The following is a 16,487-nucleotide window of genomic DNA, read 5'->3' as shown; positions in this document are numbered from 1 at the left end:
CATTGACCAGCGAGGGTCAGGGGCGTCAGAAGACAAGACGCGACAGTCATGTTGCCACGCCCATGTGCCCTGCTGGTTTCCTTGTTTGGCTATGGATACCGCCTCACACGCCTGGCCTTTCCTCTAAGCTACTTGCGCGGTACCACGGTCCGTACCGGATCATCGACGCCTCCTCCCCTGTGAACTATATCGTTAAGCCCGTCACACCGTCGCCGGACCTTCGTTGCCGAGGTCGCGAGACAGTGAATGTTAGCCGGCTGAAGCCTTATTTCGATCCCCTCATCCTATTCGCTCCCTGAGTGGCAGGATGACTCCGTTTCACACCCGGAACCAATGTAATGAAACAGATGCTCCTCGTGTTTCGTATAGCAACTCAGAGACGACGATGACGACCTGTGCTGTGATTTGCGAGAGCGCTGGGGTTGTTCGCTTCGGCTAGGCTGCTGCCTGTCTACTGTTTCTCGCCTTCAATTAAGCATCATTACAGGGTATTAATGTTGCCTAGTAGAACTCTGGAAGTGTTAGCCAGCGCCACCGCTCACAAACCTTGGCGGCGGATGGGGAACATCCTTTCTGCCGCAGGCGTCACGAGAACTTTATGTTTTTTTTGCGCCTCCACTCACATACCTTGACGGCGGATGTGGAACATCCTTTCTGCCGCAGGCGTCACGAGAACTTTATGTGTTTTTTTGATGAAGGCAACGCGTAATGGGAAAGCTTTAGGATCGTTCCCCACCTGAGGCAAGTTGTTCTTTCATCCACTTTTATTTCCAATAATTTATCGTTTCTTTATTTCATTTATTAGGAACAAGTAATTCCCCCTTTGTTTTCCAAGGTGTGAGTGCTTTTTGGCTTTTATGATTTGACTAATAAAATATCTGAACCCCTTATAACTCCCTTTTCGTTTATTACATAATGAGGGTCTCGAATCGCGCGATATTGATGCCTTCAGATAGCATGTGTAGATTTATGGACGAGCTGCCTTCAGCCAAAATGATCAGGTTCTGGTGACGCCTGCGGCACCAAAATGGATGTGGATGGACGCTGCAGTAGCTCAGTTGGTAGAGCATCGCACGCGTAATGCGAAGGTTGTGAGATCGTTCCCCACCTGCGGCATCTTGATTTTTCATTCATTTTCATTTATAATAATTTATCGCTTTATTTAATTTAATAAGCACAACTAATTTTCCCTGTGTTTCGCTTGGTGTCAGTGCTTGTTGGATTTTTATACTATGACAAATAAAAAATCGGGCCCTTGGGTTAACCACCTTTCTGAGGTTCATATAATATTCTTTAGTTCAGTGTGATCGCCATGAGTGGCGTCTCGTTTCTGTGTGTCTTGTTTCATTGCGCTTTGTGTGCTGCTGCCAAAAGGTGGGTCGTTGCTATGTTACTCTGTTCAAAGACAGCTTTTACTTCAGTCGCTCTGCATCATCATGTATGACGCTATGGTAAAATAAATACATATCTATAAATAATATTTCCTTCATGTTGTTCTTGGTGAGGTTCTTTGTTGACTTCTTATGACTATTTCATGTAACCGCACCAGAAAAGCACCAAACACTCATATGCACCCCGTTCCCTTGCGAGTCGCCGGTTTCACTTACATCAACCAGTCACATTGAATCCAAAGAAAACATACGGAAATTATTTTAATTTCAGTTGAACACAATTTCAAGTTCAAATTTATTCGAGGACAGTGCTATTTTACATTAGATTACAATTTGTCTTTTCTTGTGTTTAGCTATGACTTGCGATGGCTTCAAACAAGACTGTGCTAGCAGATCAGGCGCTGAAACATTTCATATTACATTCCCATCATTTATTTATTTATTTATTTACACACTCTCAAGGCCCGAGGCCATTAAGAGAAATGGTGAGTACATATGACAATTTTTTCTTGAACTTAGCGGTGTCACAGATGGCAGAAGGCGGGATAGTGGTTCCAGTAGTCGGCAGTCCGTGGTACGAATGATGCAATTTAAGAGTTGTGGTGTGGCACAGTGGTAGTCCCACCTTCAGTTGATGATCGATCTGATGTAAAATGTAGGCTCAGAGAAACAATAAATCACCTTTAGGAACGGGCTTAGGGTATAAAATGTTATGGAATAGCCATAACAGCAATAACTTACTACTTAAGGTATGATATTGCAAACTGAGCATCAGTAATTTGATGATGCGCTCGCGAGACGTGCAAAATTTGATGAAGCGGCGCTCGCGGCCCCCTTATGAAGTGATTCTAGAAGATTTGGTCATTAGCCTGACAAGTATTCTAACCGGAGCAGGTACATCCGAGCTTGGGACATCCTAATATTTTGTAAAGTTTAACGTCACATGAAGAAATTAATTGGCAGTCTAGGTACATGTAGTTTTTATTGCATAAAGCAGTTTTGTTAAAAACGTAGGCCAGAGGGCAGTTCAGTTTTACGGGCAGTTTGATGGCGCAAATTTTTACACTGGTGTTATCCATACAATTATTTTCAACTGTATGACACTGTTGTCAATTCTTAGCGTTGTAGTCTAACCGACTACAATTGTTAAATTGCAGTATGTATTGTAAGGTAATTAGGTAACTGAAGCAACAAATTTATTTTCAAGTCAATTAAACGTTTCAAATTTTCGCGCAAATCATGCCCGCATTTTTCTATCGTGCAGCTCAAGAATTGGAATTGTGCTATCGGCCACAGGTTAAGCCTTGCTAGATGCAGTCACAAGAGCACCCAGTATTCAAGAATTCATCTTGACGATTGGGCAACGCGCTAAATTCTTCTTGAATGTCATCTGGTGAGTGGCAACAGGCCACACAAATCTTGAACTTACCATAAAAGGAGCCTTGTCTCACGTGCCACAAAATCGCTCGAGGTTCCCACAGAGTCAATGCACTCACCGATACTAAGTCAATGTCGTTTTCAAAATTTGAATAAGACACTGAAAAGACCTAAAACAACCAGACATTCTTGAGAAAAATACAGAAAGTTGTGGCAGTTGGCATGTATTCATGGCTGGGATGCATCTTTTCTTATTCAGTTTGATGCTTGAAAAGAAATTCCTTTTCTTATTTTGTTGACATTATCTTTTGGTTCCACTGTTAAAAAGCGTCCAGCCTGTAGGCACGCTTTCTGAGACATTTATTATTACTGGCCATGTACTTATAACGGCGGTATATGATTTCTCGTAATTTCGTCATGTTCGCGCATCGTTCAGCCTCTAAAACTAAGATAAATCTGCGGAATATGCTTTGCATACCGTTGATATGGTCAGTCCGTTTAGCAGCGGTGCTATTATTAAGACTTTCTACTTTGTATATTTGTGTCCGTGTCGTAGAAAGCGGCAATAAATAAAATTATCAGATAGCTGAGTCTGGAGGTAGCCGAAGGTTTCTTTGTTACCACCGAGGGTTTATTTGATAAAAAGATGTGGCTCAAGCATGGCTGACAGCCCATTCTTTAGTCTTAAGTACGTGAAGTACATTAGCAGCAAACAAACTTGGATCAAATTTACACAGTGGATTTGCATGGACTTTTCTCGATACGAAAAAATTCTTGACCTACCAGCAGAACGAAATGCCATAATGAAAGAATGGTGTGAGTCCGCCAGTAGGAACCAAGCACGGTAATCAGCGCAGCCTAAACGCAATGCCTATTGACTATTGGCATAACGAAGAATCGAGGCTAATTAGAGGATCTCGAGAACATTGAGGTGGATGAGGTAGACTCAGCGCTCAGGAAGCGATCATTTGCCCGCTCTTAATACTGACAATTCGAGCGAAGAGAGCACTGTCAATCAACAATAGCGTGCGAAGAAGCCACCTTTCGGTGAGTCAGCTGGTGGCTCAGCTCGGGATTCACGCACTGCTGCTGCAAAGGAAGAAAACGTGTGTGCTGCACGTCAGGACAAGGCAGCGCATATGTTAGTAAAGAACTAGAACAAGCTAGAAGAGAGATCCAAGGTGCTGTTCATAGCTAGGTGTTAGCACTGCGATAGAGGACAGAACCACAAACTAAATAGGGAAGAATCAGGCCCACTTAGGGGCACCCTCCACTCACATGGCTCACACTTGACAGAGTCATGGCAATTTCAAGCCATATTTCTATGGATTCAAAGCAATGCAGCACAGAATATACGCGGAAGGTAACACGCCTTACATGCATATACGTATGCGCCCCCGGTGCCAGTAGACTTGCGAGCTCGTTTTCCGTGGTTCTCATTTTCAGACCAATATTTACGTACGTTGCGTCATAAGCCATTACTAGGCGATTGCAGCTCTTTTGGCTAGAAGTTGTCCACGGAGCTGTAGGGTGCAAGCCCCTCCCTCCATAATTCAAGAAAGCTTCTGAAGAGTAGGCGAACTCCGTTCCTGGTTCGACCCTACCCAAAACGACGATTCAAGGCCCTATATTAACTGCGCGTCACTCCAAACGCTTCAACACCTTCTGGCGAGTCACCACGTATACTTACAATGGTAAGCGCTTCAAGGCGATTGTGCTACTCTGTGAGTGCACTGTAAATGGTCACATCAGGCGACGTGAACTTTTCATCAGCTGAAAACAACTTTCTTTTGAGAAACCCTTATTACAGGTGATAATGAAGCCTAGGAGGCTCTTGGGTAAAGGAATAAAAGAAAGAGCTTAACCGCGGCAAACATCTGAATGTGTTTGTTGCATTTTCCTGTCTTTCACGCGGTACTTACTGACACACATACGTTTCCATGCAGTCCAGTTTCCTCGCCTCAGTGCATTGGCCGGATTACGCATATTCTGCCCAGACGCCGTCGAGTACTTCAGTGGTGTCATGACGGACCTTCTACGGCGAAGGGCCACTAACGACAAGAACGTAAGTGGGACCACCGCATTGATGCAACGGTTTAGGCGCTAACATTACAACAGTGTCACATGGAATGCCATGGTCGTGCTTCTGACTAAGAGCAGCAAAAAAAATATGATTCAACCCCGCATTTGTCTCTAAGCTCTAAAATGATATACAGGTAGGTCATATTGCCTGCCTAAATTGCTGTGTTTCGGAGAGGCTGTATCACAGATTACGCAAAAGATCTTGTAGGGGCACGAACTATCACCTCCAGAGCCGGTGAAGGAAAACGGCTCACGGGTATAGAGCAAGGTCGATTCAAGTAGGTCGCGAAGCTTGGGGCGAAAAGCGGTTCAGTACCAATTGTCACTGACATCAGCAAGGGTGTTTATGGGAGCAGCGATTGAAGTGCGACTATGTTTGGAAGGAACAACCATTGGGAAAGAAAAAAGCGTTTCTTTAATTCAAATGACACACAGAATAATTAAACGAAAATAAAATTCCCAGTCAATTTTACTTATTTGCGACGATTTCAGAAAATACAAGTTTACTTAATTTTATTATTAATAATAAATACATTTGTTTTCAGCGCCCATCGTTGCAGGGGGAGTTGACGCCGCTGTCACTCGCAATGCAATGCAGCTCTTGAAATGTGCAGAAAGGCACGCTCGCAACGTTCACTTGTTTTTGTTCACCTGTTCACCTCACACGTTGTGCTTTTTTGCTTATCGAAGTATGTCTGAATTTGGTGATGCGGGTAGCTTCATCGCTTCTTAATCTGTTCAGTGAAAAGTAGTGAGTTATGACCGCCATATAATAATTTAGTTGCTTTTGTGCCACTGCGCTGACCAACGGGCTTGACATCCGATCAGCACTCTACACCTAAACCTTTCGTCGGCCTCCAAAGAAAATATGTTCTGTGCAGGGGTGCGATTTCGACAACCATATGGCTGGCCTTTTCCTCCTTTGCTTTCCGCGCTGAAAGCTTAAAACGTTCATCAAGTCGAATGGTGGGACATTTGAATATATATAGCTGTGAAGGCAGGCGAACAAAACAAATTTCGGACCTTCGAAAACAAGATGACGTCACTTCTGTTTTTAAGGGATATGGCGTCACATTAATTTTGCTTCCGCCGGAAGGGTTGCCTCCGCATACAGATGGCTCCAAGCCCCATGAACTATCGATGAACCGCCATGTTTTGAACGTATGGGCTCCTATTGAAGCTTCGCTACCAGGTATATTTACCTTGTGTAGAGCGCGAGAAATAGAACGCGCTGTGGTGCTCGACCTGAGCGGCCATGGCATCGGCCGCTCGCGGGATCCCGCGGTACCATGGCTGTCCGGCCGAAATACACAGTCACCACGTCGGCTACCTCTTCGCACCGCTTCCCACAAAATGGTGACCCGGACGCCGCCAACAGCCTTGTGCAATCTATTATAGGGCTAGATTATGTTCTCCCTGAATGGTCCAGTAAAGTGAAGCATTTGAGGCTGTGTACCAAACCCACAGCTTCCTCCTCATAATGCGGATGAAACAGTGTATATCCTAATGGCATAAACGTCATCACTGCGCTCCTAGGTGTGGGAAACTATTCATGGTGATGTGGATCATGGTGAAATTACATCACGTTCATGGAAGTTATGATGACTGTGCTGGGTGAGCGCTGCTTTACATCACCGATCACCTTTCTCGAGTTCTGTGTGAAAAGCATCATGCATTTTTCAATGTTTACGCTTATCCTGCATGAAGAGTCTGACCTTCTAATCATTGGAGCCATTTCCGAAAACACTTACCAGAAAAGGCACGTTTATTTTGCGTGTAATCAAAAATAGAACATCTCGAGACCTAATTTTCCTTGTGGTAAGAATAATAGGGCCACCCCAGGAGAACTATTGCTGCCGTCGTCACCGTCGCCGTGATGCTGCGTATGCCCCGCGGCGCCGTATGCTGAAGGCGTGAGGGAAATCGTAAGAGTCAAGAATCATTCTGGCTTGATGCAGGCTGCCTTCCCGTTCAGGTAGCCTTGTGCACGAAAGAATGAAGAAAATGGGGGTGGGAAGCTCCGGTCAAAGAGGGAGAAGGGAGCGTGCTAGCCCAGCGGTTGCTCTGCGGGCGGCAACTGAGCGCAGCAGGTAATCGGCGGCCGGCACAAACACTACGCGAGCGGAGATAGGTTGCGGCTTCGGGTGTGCTGGAAGATAAATTTACCTGTTAGAGAAGCTTTTTTAGAAGTGCATACGTTCAATACATGTCGGTTCATCGGCAGTTTATGGGCATTGGTGCCATCTGAGTGACGCCATCCTCTTCCGGTGGAGCAAAAATAAAAATAAAGTATACTGACACCCTATATGTTAAAAACATAAGTGACGTCATTTTTGTTATCAAAGGAGCGAAATTTGTTTTGTTGGCATTACATTGGAGCTGCATTTTCAGATGCCCCGCAATTCGGTTCGATGGGTCCTTACAAGCGTAATAAGTGATACAATAAATCGTGAGCCTTACGGGTGTCCCAATCATGTTCAACACAAAGCATTATTTGAGAACAAGGAACGTTATTGATGTTGAATGCTTGTGCGTCGTCAGACGTCAAACGCACACGACGAAAACAGCCACGGTAACCAATAATCTGGCAGTCGCAATTCACTGTTTTTGATTGAACATGTAGATAACCATGAAACAGACCTAACAAACACCCCATCAACAGGCTTCTGACAAGCGTTGACAATTAAAGCATCAAGAGATGTGAGGGGGATGTGTATTAGCAGATGAAAATTACGAGCGCGCCTTACTGGAAACTTCTAGAGCTAAACTGTACTGCAGTTGACAGCGGCGTGTTCTTAGCGCACGCAGCAACGAAGGCATTTATGGGTAATCACAAAATTAATGTTGTGGTTTCATTCCTCGAAAAAAGTATGTAGCCTCCATTAAGAACATTATCTTCTTTGAAAGAATTGAAACCGTGTCTCGTTTTATATAAAAAGTCGTTTTTCTTCCTAATACTTTGTCGACCTCTCAGATAGCCGCACTTCTGTCGCTGGTCCTATAGCCGCTCTTGTTGACGATGTTGACAATTGGTTCTATGCCGCTTTTCGCCTCAAGCTTCGTTACCCATTTTGGTCGACCTTGTTGGCTGCTTTCAAGTGCATCTAGTGAGGCGCAAAATTTGTTTTGTTGGCCTTTCATTAGAGCTGTATTTTGACATAGACCGCAATTCAAGCCAATGAGTTTTTCTAAGCGCCTAGTAAGGGAAAAAAATCCGCAATCGCCAGTCAGCCCTTGGAGTTTTCGCAAGAGTATGTTTATCTAGATGTTACAGAAGACCCTGATCATAATAAACAAATTTGCAATAAAAATGTATTTTGGTGCGTACGACAGGCATTGCCAAATTTTTACTAAGAACTTACCACTGTCATTGAAAACTCTGCTGAGCACGACGTCGTTGGATCGAATACCAGCCATGGCGGCCGCATTCCGATGGGGGCTAAATGCGGAAACACCCGTGTACTTAGGTTTAGGTGCACGTTAAAGAATCCCAGGCGGTCGAAATTTCAGGAGCCCTCCACTACGCCTGCCTCATAATCAGAAAGTGGTTTTGCCGCGTAAAACCCCATAATCTAATTCTTTTAAAAATAAAAGTGTACAATCGTTTCATTCTACGGGTGCCAAATGCAGAAAAAATGTCAGGTTAACAAAGACGCTGGAGAAATAGTTAACGACGGTGCAATCAGCGATGGAACGAAAAATGTTAGGTTCTATGTTGAGAGATGTGCAAACAGATGGGCACAGGCCAGCTTATTGATTTATGAATAAACTGAATTTGTTATTGTGAAGAAGACGCGTCTCGCGGCACAGCCGCATCGCCAACGCGCGGCTCAGCTCGGCTCGCGCTGTTGATTGCTGGCGTCTTTTTGGGCAGTGCTTCGTGCTGTCTTGCCGTTCTCGGTCGCTGTACCTTTGCATAAGGAGCCGCAAATAAACCTCTTCTCAATTGGTGGAGGTGCTGGAACTCAAGCTCTATCGCTTGAAACCTTGGAGCTGCGATCAAGAACGCTACCGTCCGCCATGACCGACAGCTCATCCCGAACGGCGCCGATGCCACAGTCCATCACCTCTACCGGGGTTCCATGACAACGGGACCCCAAGATCGTCAGCGTTGTAGACGACGAAGATGTAGAAGACTGGTTTGCGTCGTATCAACGGGTGAGCGCGCACAACAAGTGGGATGATCCAGCCGAGTTAACCCACGTCACCTTTTACCTGGCTGGTGTTGCCCAGCTCTGGTTTCACAACCACGAAAGTGACGTACGCACATGGTCAATCTTCAAGAGAACCTTTACGGAAGTGTTCGGCCGACCCGCTGTTCGCAAGCTGCACGCTGAACAACGCTTGCGCGCCCGAGCACAGCAGACGGCAGAAACCTTCACGAGCTATATATATATATATATATATATATATACAGTGAAGACGTCGTGGACCTTCGTAAACGAGTCAACGCCGCCATGCCCGATGCTGAGCGAATTCACCATATACTGACAGGCATCGATGACGGCGCATTCCAGATGCACCTAGCCAGTAATCCGCGCACTGTTTCGGAAGTCGTCAGCCTATGCCAAAGTTATAAGTTAAGGATGCAACGCGCTTCGACTCGGCATGCTTCGGGAAGCGACGACTCGTTGGCGAGCCTTGACAGCATGTACGACGCATCCTCATTCTTTCAGCGGGTCAATGACTTCGCGCGTGAGGAACTTGCCCGCCAACTTTCTTTAGTCCCCTTTACTCAGGACACCGCCTCCCTTCTTCCAAACACGCTTCGCACCATCATTTCCGAAGATTCGCTCAAGTTGTTTCTTCCGCACACCATCAGCCACCTGCAGCCGCGAATCTCAACTCTGCGCGGGCAGTACAGCCTGTCACCACGCCTCTCACCAATGCGCAGCCAGTCCTGTCTGTGGCCGCGCCTGTTACGTACGCGCAGGCAGTACGCAGGCCTCCGCCGGCGTCTTTCTTGACCCAGTCCCAACCGGTGCCGCCGGAAGCCAATGCTGCACCGTGGACCGCACCGCGAGCTAATCTTTGGAGGACGCCTGACAATCGTCCCATCTGTTATTCTTGCTGTACTCCCGGACACGTCGCCTGATATTGCCACCGTGGCCCTGAAGCGTTCGCCGACGCCTATCGGCCCTTCCAGTACGGCAGCCAGCCCTTTCGCCAATACGCCGCTCCTTCCCCCCAACCGCATGGTCGTGCTGACATCCCAGAATTTCCGTTGCGTCCCAAGCCATCCCCTCGCCGACGCTCGGTCTCCCCAATGCGTCGGCGACCCGCACCACCTGACCAGGAAAACTGAACGTCGCAGTTCAAAAGGCAAGAACTGCGCCCCATTCGAACTGTCTAAGTCTTTGAGCCTGTCCTGCTAACGTAGTCGAAATTTGTGTAGAAGTTGTTCCTGCATTCGCTCTTGTGGATACCGGCGCAGCCGTTTCTGTGATAGCCGCCAAACTGTGCGGTTCACTGCGCAAGGTGACCACGCCACTTTCTGGACTGTCGCGTCGTACGGAATGCGCGCAGCACGTCACTCCGCACGCAGCCTGTACTGTACGTGTGCTTCTTCACGGCATTGTTTACATAGTCGAGTGCATTGTTCTTGCCGCTTGCTCTCATGACATCACCCTTGAATGGGACTTCTTATCGCGTCATGAAGCCGTGATCGACTGCGCACGTGCAGAAGTTGAATTTCCCCCTCTGTGCGGCGCACCATTGCACGAAAATCGTGATCGCCCTTCTAAACTTAGAGTGCGCTACGACACACACATTCCGCCTAGCTCCTTCGCCCTCGTGCCCGTCTCTTGTTGCGATGCCATCGCTGATGCGACGGTCCTCTTCACACCGTCCGACGTCTTCATGAGCCGTAAATCTCTCCCACTACCGTTCGCTACGCTTGTCATCACCGGCAGCTGCAGCCATATATACTTCTGAATCCCCTCTGTGCGCCTATTACGTTGCTCGTTGGTGAATGGCTTGGCTTCGTGGAACTCCTCGTCTCTTCGTCTTGGAGCCTTGTACTGCATATGTAAAATAAAACTGGGTCATTCATTTGTCTGCGTTTACAATATCTAAATGAGTAGCTAGCGCTTTGTTACGTGTGTGTCCTTTCTGTGTAAGCATTATTTGTTTACCTTGAAACTTTAAGCAGAGCGCACCAGATTATCCTAGAAGAAATAGATTAATATGTTTCTGTCACATTTGTTCATATATTACCAATCTTGTCTTTGAGATCTGCGGTAACGTCGTGATGGCAATGGCGGAAGATGTGCAAAACTGCGGGTTCTTTATCACGGGTGTAGTCCTTTGCTACAAAATTATTTACAGCTCAGAAGCATTAATGTTTTATCTGCAAGTGAAAACGGTCCCCGAGTTGAATATATCTAATATCTTCTAAGCGGTAAAAATGGATTGGCCCTAATCCACCATCCGGCTGGCGCTCTAAAATTTCATAACTATTATTTCTATAGGATTCCACGACAGTATTTCTCACTGTCTTCCTTCCAGCTATATCTCTGTCGAAAAGAAAGTATGGTCAAGAGTGCGAGGTGTTTCCTAGGCGGAAGATAGCGCCACCTCTTTATGTCGGAATTTGATGTATAAGACAAGGCCCACTGTATCAAAACATTTCTGCCGGATTGCATGACCGTTCGCATATGACCCGAACTCTCGCTGCAATGAAATTAAAGAGCGGCTGCTAATAACGATGAATAATCTCATTGAGCAATTCTTAAATGTTTCGCCCGCAGGACAAGCTGGACTTTGTGCGCCTTTTGATGAATGCGGAGTGCCAAAACGAAGAAGGGTCCCCGCAGAAAGACACCGGAAAACGTGGTAAGTACGCGCAACTCCCAACCGCCAGAGGAGGAGGGCATGGTCAACTTGTAATTCACGTCAAGAGGAAAAATAAGAGACAATATCAACATGCACGTTGGCTGGTGAAACTCGCAAGCGGTAATTGTTTATGCCATGTTGAACAACATATTGAAATGGCAAGAATTTCTCTGTTGAATCAGAGCAGTTTCAAACGCGAATAATTGCTACTGATAAGTATCTCATGCACATGATGCGGCTAAAAGCTCTGCAAGATCATTTTCCAAGGCTGTGTTCGCATTCCTACAATAGAGAGTGTTTCGCTAGGCCAGTTGGCTCATACTTGCTGGTTAAGGAAGCCTTAACACGAAAGAAGAAAATGTATTCGGCTGCTACGCTTGAGGTCGCGGGGTCGAATCCCGGCCGCGGCGGCCGCATTTTGATGGCGGCGAAATGCGAAAACACCCGTGTGTTTAGATTTAGGTGCACGTCAAAGGAACACAAAGTGGTCCAAATTATTTCGGAGCCCCTCACTACTGCGTTCCTGATAATAGGATCGTGGTTTTGGCGGGTAAAACCCCATCATTTAAAAAAAGTACCCACAAGAAATGCAAGAGGCACACTGCAAAATAAATGTAACATAAGGAACGTGCTTACAACCTGGTTGTTCTGCAACGGAATAGTACGAAACAATGCACATCTGCATAATTACTTCTGTTCAAATAAGATTCTTAGTAATTTAGCAATTTAATTATTACCTTATTTACAAGCCAACGCGTGCTGTTTTTCAGCTACAGTTTTCAATAACTTATTACATCTAATGAATTACACTTTTGAAATAACAAGCTATGGCAGGCGATAAAGCTTTGTAAAATTATAAACTGTTACGTTATTTGGTCTTGCATTGGTGACAAGGAACATTAGCGCAAACGAAAAGGCAACTGACACGGGAATAAAAATAAAGAGAAGTGCTTCACTGTTAACAATTTGTTAAGCGGAAGGTTTTCACATATACAGAAGCTTGACATGTACGCGCACAATAAAAGTGCCCAAATATCGCATGTAGCACACGTTTAGGTCAAAGGCGGGTAATGCGATGGACGGATGACTTATCCAATGATCTTTGTTCATTTTGATAAAAAAGCTTCCAATGCAAGTCTAGAAGAAGCGTTATCGCTTCTGTGCAAAATGGTAGTCCGTAAAAAAGGAACCTCACAACAACACGCACTAACATGCGCAACTATGTGTGTGCCCTTTTATTGCTTACTTTCTGTGCACGCTCCCTTTGGCAGTCGTTGCCACAACGTTCGGTTCGGTCATTATACACCGCAAGAACGGTGTGGCGTGAAGAACACCTCTCGAGCCCTTGTGGATGACTTTCTCATGCCGTATGTGGCAATCTCGACTGCTTTTACAGCAAGTTCGAGGGCACAGATTAAACGTAATGATGTTAAATGACAGTCAAACGCAATGATGGAAGTACACTTTCACTGCTTGACGCGGAGGTTGAAATGAGATGTATATATTTATTGGAAAAGATATACGGTACAACAAGATTGTAATCACGAGTCTTGCACCTAAGCCAATTAGGCTAGTATTGTATATATTGCACAAAATATTATAAAACAGGCCAAAGCGATAGGCTAGGGAAAGGCACACCCACATCACAAAAACGTTTCGTAAAAAAATTGGCAGTGGCTGTTCGGCTATGCCAGGATATACGTAGTGAAAGCTAAGGCATAGCATGGTAAGCCTTGGTTAATCTTGATTGCAAGTCCAGGTTAGTCTGGTTGTCTAGCTATGTTGCGGCGTTTAGCCAGTCGTTCGACGAGCTGTTCGGCTCTTTTCTGGGAGATTCGTTTCCTCATCATCTCGTTCCGATGTCGATTCCAGGCCTCCTCCTGCTTATCAGAATTGTCGCCGTCCATACTGCCGCATCAACTGTGGTTGCGGCACATGCGAGCTCTCGTTTTCAATCCTCCGACATGTTATCAGGCATGCGACGCAGCTGGCGAAGCGAGCTGAGGCGAGCGCAACGACGAGGAACGCGTGTGACGTCATACCAAACGGCGGCAGTATTCGTCATCCAATCTGCTCACTTATCGCTACTGGTAAGACACAGCTGTTATACAATTTTCTTCTGAGGGATAATGGCAACCTGCTGTTCATGCTCTGACAATGTCTGCCAAACGCACCACAGCCCATTCTTATTCTTCTGATTATTTCAGTCTCATGATCCGGATTCGCGGTTCCTACTTTCCCTAAGTAGATGTATTCCCTTACCACTTCCAGTGCCTCGCTACCTATCGTGAAGTGCTGTTCTCATCCGAGACTGTTAAACATTACTTTAGTTTTCTGCAGATTAATTTTTAGACTTACCCTTCTGTTGTGCCTCTCCAGGTCAGTGAGCATGCATTGCAGTTGGTCCCCTGAGTTACCAAGCAAGGCAATATCATCAGCGAACCGCAAGTTACTAAGGCATTCTCCATTAAATCTTATCCCCAATTCTTCCCATCCAGGTCCCTGAATACCTCCTGTAAACACGCTGTGAATAGCATTGGAGAGATCGTATCTCCCCGCCTGACGTGTTTTTTTATTGGGATTTTGTTGCTTTCTTTATGGATGACTACGGTGGCTGTGGAGCCGCTATAGATATCTTTCAGTATTTTTACATACGGCTCGTCTACACCCTGATCCCGTAATGCCTTCATGACTGCTGCGGTTTCGACTGAATCAAACGCTTTCTCGTAATCAATGAAAGCTATATGTAAGGGTTGGTTATATTCCGCACATTTCCCGATCACCTGATTGATAGTGTGAATATGGTCTATTGCAGAGTAGCCTTTACGTAATCCTGCCTGGTCCTTTGGTTGACAGAAGTCTCAGGTGTTGCTGATTCTATTTTCGGTTTTCGGACTTTACAGGCAACAGACAGTAAGCTGATGGATCTATAATTTTTGAAGTCTTTGGCGTCCCCTTTCTTATCGATTAGGATAATGTTAGTGTTCTTCCAAGATTCCGGTAAGCATGAGGTCATGTGGCGTTGCGTATACAGGGTGGCCAGTTATTATAGAACAATCTGCCCAAAGTCCTTCAACAAATCTGCTCTTACCTGATCCTCCCCAGCTGCCTTTCTCCTTTGCATAGCTCCCAAGGCTTTCTTTACTTCTTCCGGCATTACTTGAGGGATTTGAAATTCCTCTAGAGTATTCTCTGTTCCAGTATCGTCGTGGGTGCCACTGGTACTGTATAAATCTCTATAGAACTCCTCAGCCACTTGAACTATCTCTTCCATATTTCTAATGACATTGCCGGCTTTGTCTCTTAACGCATACATCTGATTCTTGCCTATTCCTTGTTTCTTCTTCACTGCTTTTCTGCTTCCTCTGTTCCTGAAAGCTTGTTCAATTCTATCCATATCATAGTTCCTTATGTCAGCTGTCTTACGCTTGTTCATTAACTTGAAAAATTCTGCTAGTTCTATTCTAGCTGTAGGGTTAGAGCCTTTCATACATTGGCGTTTCTTGATCAGATCTTTCGGTTCCTGCGATGGCGCACTGGTATCCTGTCTAACAGAGTTACCACCTACTTCTATTGCACGCTCCTTAATGATGCCCATAAAATTGTCGTTCATTGCTTCTACACTAAGGTCCTCTTCCTGAGTTAAAGCGGAATGCCTTTTCTGAAGCTTGATCCGAGATTCCTCTATTTTCCCTCTTACAGCTAATTCATTGATCGGCTTCTTATGTACCAGTTTCGTTCGTTCCCTCCTCAAGTCTAGGCTAATTCACATTCTTACTATCCTATGGTCACTGCAGCGCACCTTGCCGAGCACGTCTACATCTTGTATGATGCCAGGGTTAGCGCAGAGTATAAAGTCTATTTCATTTCTCGTCTCACTATTCAGGCTGCTCCACCTACACTTTCTGCCATCTCGCTTGCGGAAGAACGTATGCATTATCGGCGTGTTATTCTGTTCTGCAAACTCTACTAATAACTCTCCCCGGCTATTCCTAGAGTCTGTGCCATATTCCCGCACTGACTTGTCTCCAGCCTGCTTCTTGCCTACCCTGTCATTGAAGTCGCCCATGAGTATAGTGTGTTTTGTTTTGACTTCACCCATCGCCGAATCCACGTCTTCATATAAGCTTTCGACTTCCTGGTCATCATGACTGCATGTAGGGGCGTAGACCTGTACGACCTTCAATTTGTACCTCTTATTAAGTTTCACAAGAAGACCTGCCACCCTCTAGTTAATGCTATAGAATTCCTGTATTTTACCAGCTGTTTCCTTATTATTCAGGAATCCGACTCCTAGTTCTCGTCTCTCCGCAAAGCCATGGTAGCACAGGACGTACCTGCTTTTTATCACTGTATATGGTTCCTTTGTCCTCCTAACTTCACTGAGCCCTATTATATCCCATTTACTGCCCTCTAACTCCTCCAATAACACTGCTACACTTGCGTTACTAGATAACGTTCTAGCGTTAAACCTTGCCAGGTTCAGATTCCAATGGCGGCCTGTTCGGACCCATGTATTCTTAGCACCCTATGCTACGTCACAGTTCTGACCGCCGCCGTGGTCAGTTGCTTCGCAGCCTCTGGAGACTGAGGGCCGGGACTTGATTATTGTATTCCTATAGGAGGTTGTGGTCAAGTACTGCACCAGGGTGGCCAATCCTGCTCTGGTGAGGGAGTGCGTTACCGGTTCTGGTCACCGGGATCAGGCCGCACTCCAGGCCTGTTTATGCAATTTTATCAACACGCGGATTTTTTGTAATCCGGTGGAAAATTGCGCGCAACTGCGATTTCAACCACGGTTCT

General features: G+C 45.8%; 1 protein-coding gene and 1 non-coding gene across 2 annotated transcripts in view; both read left to right on the top strand.

The window, feature by feature from the left end:
• The window catches only part of LOC142574424 (cytochrome P450 3A9-like), a 421,036-nt gene that overhangs the window by 235,611 nt on the left and 168,938 nt on the right, over positions 1-16,487 (top strand). The window contains exons 8-9 of the mRNA XM_075683508.1: positions 4,715-4,833; positions 11,600-11,684. Coding sequence (XP_075539623.1) covers positions 4,715-4,833; positions 11,600-11,684 — 204 coding nt within the window. The remainder of the gene's footprint in view (positions 1-4,714; positions 4,834-11,599; positions 11,685-16,487) is intronic.
• Positions 1,044-1,116, top strand: TRNAT-CGU (transfer RNA threonine (anticodon CGU)). The gene has a single exon. It is a non-coding gene; the product is annotated as a tRNA-Thr (tRNA).

Source organism: Dermacentor variabilis, chromosome 3 (genome assembly GCF_050947875.1).
Source record: "Dermacentor variabilis isolate Ectoservices chromosome 3, ASM5094787v1, whole genome shotgun sequence".
Classification (NCBI taxonomy): Eukaryota; Metazoa; Arthropoda; class Arachnida; order Ixodida; family Ixodidae; genus Dermacentor; species Dermacentor variabilis.
This window is presented reverse-complemented; position numbering and strand designations above follow the sequence as displayed.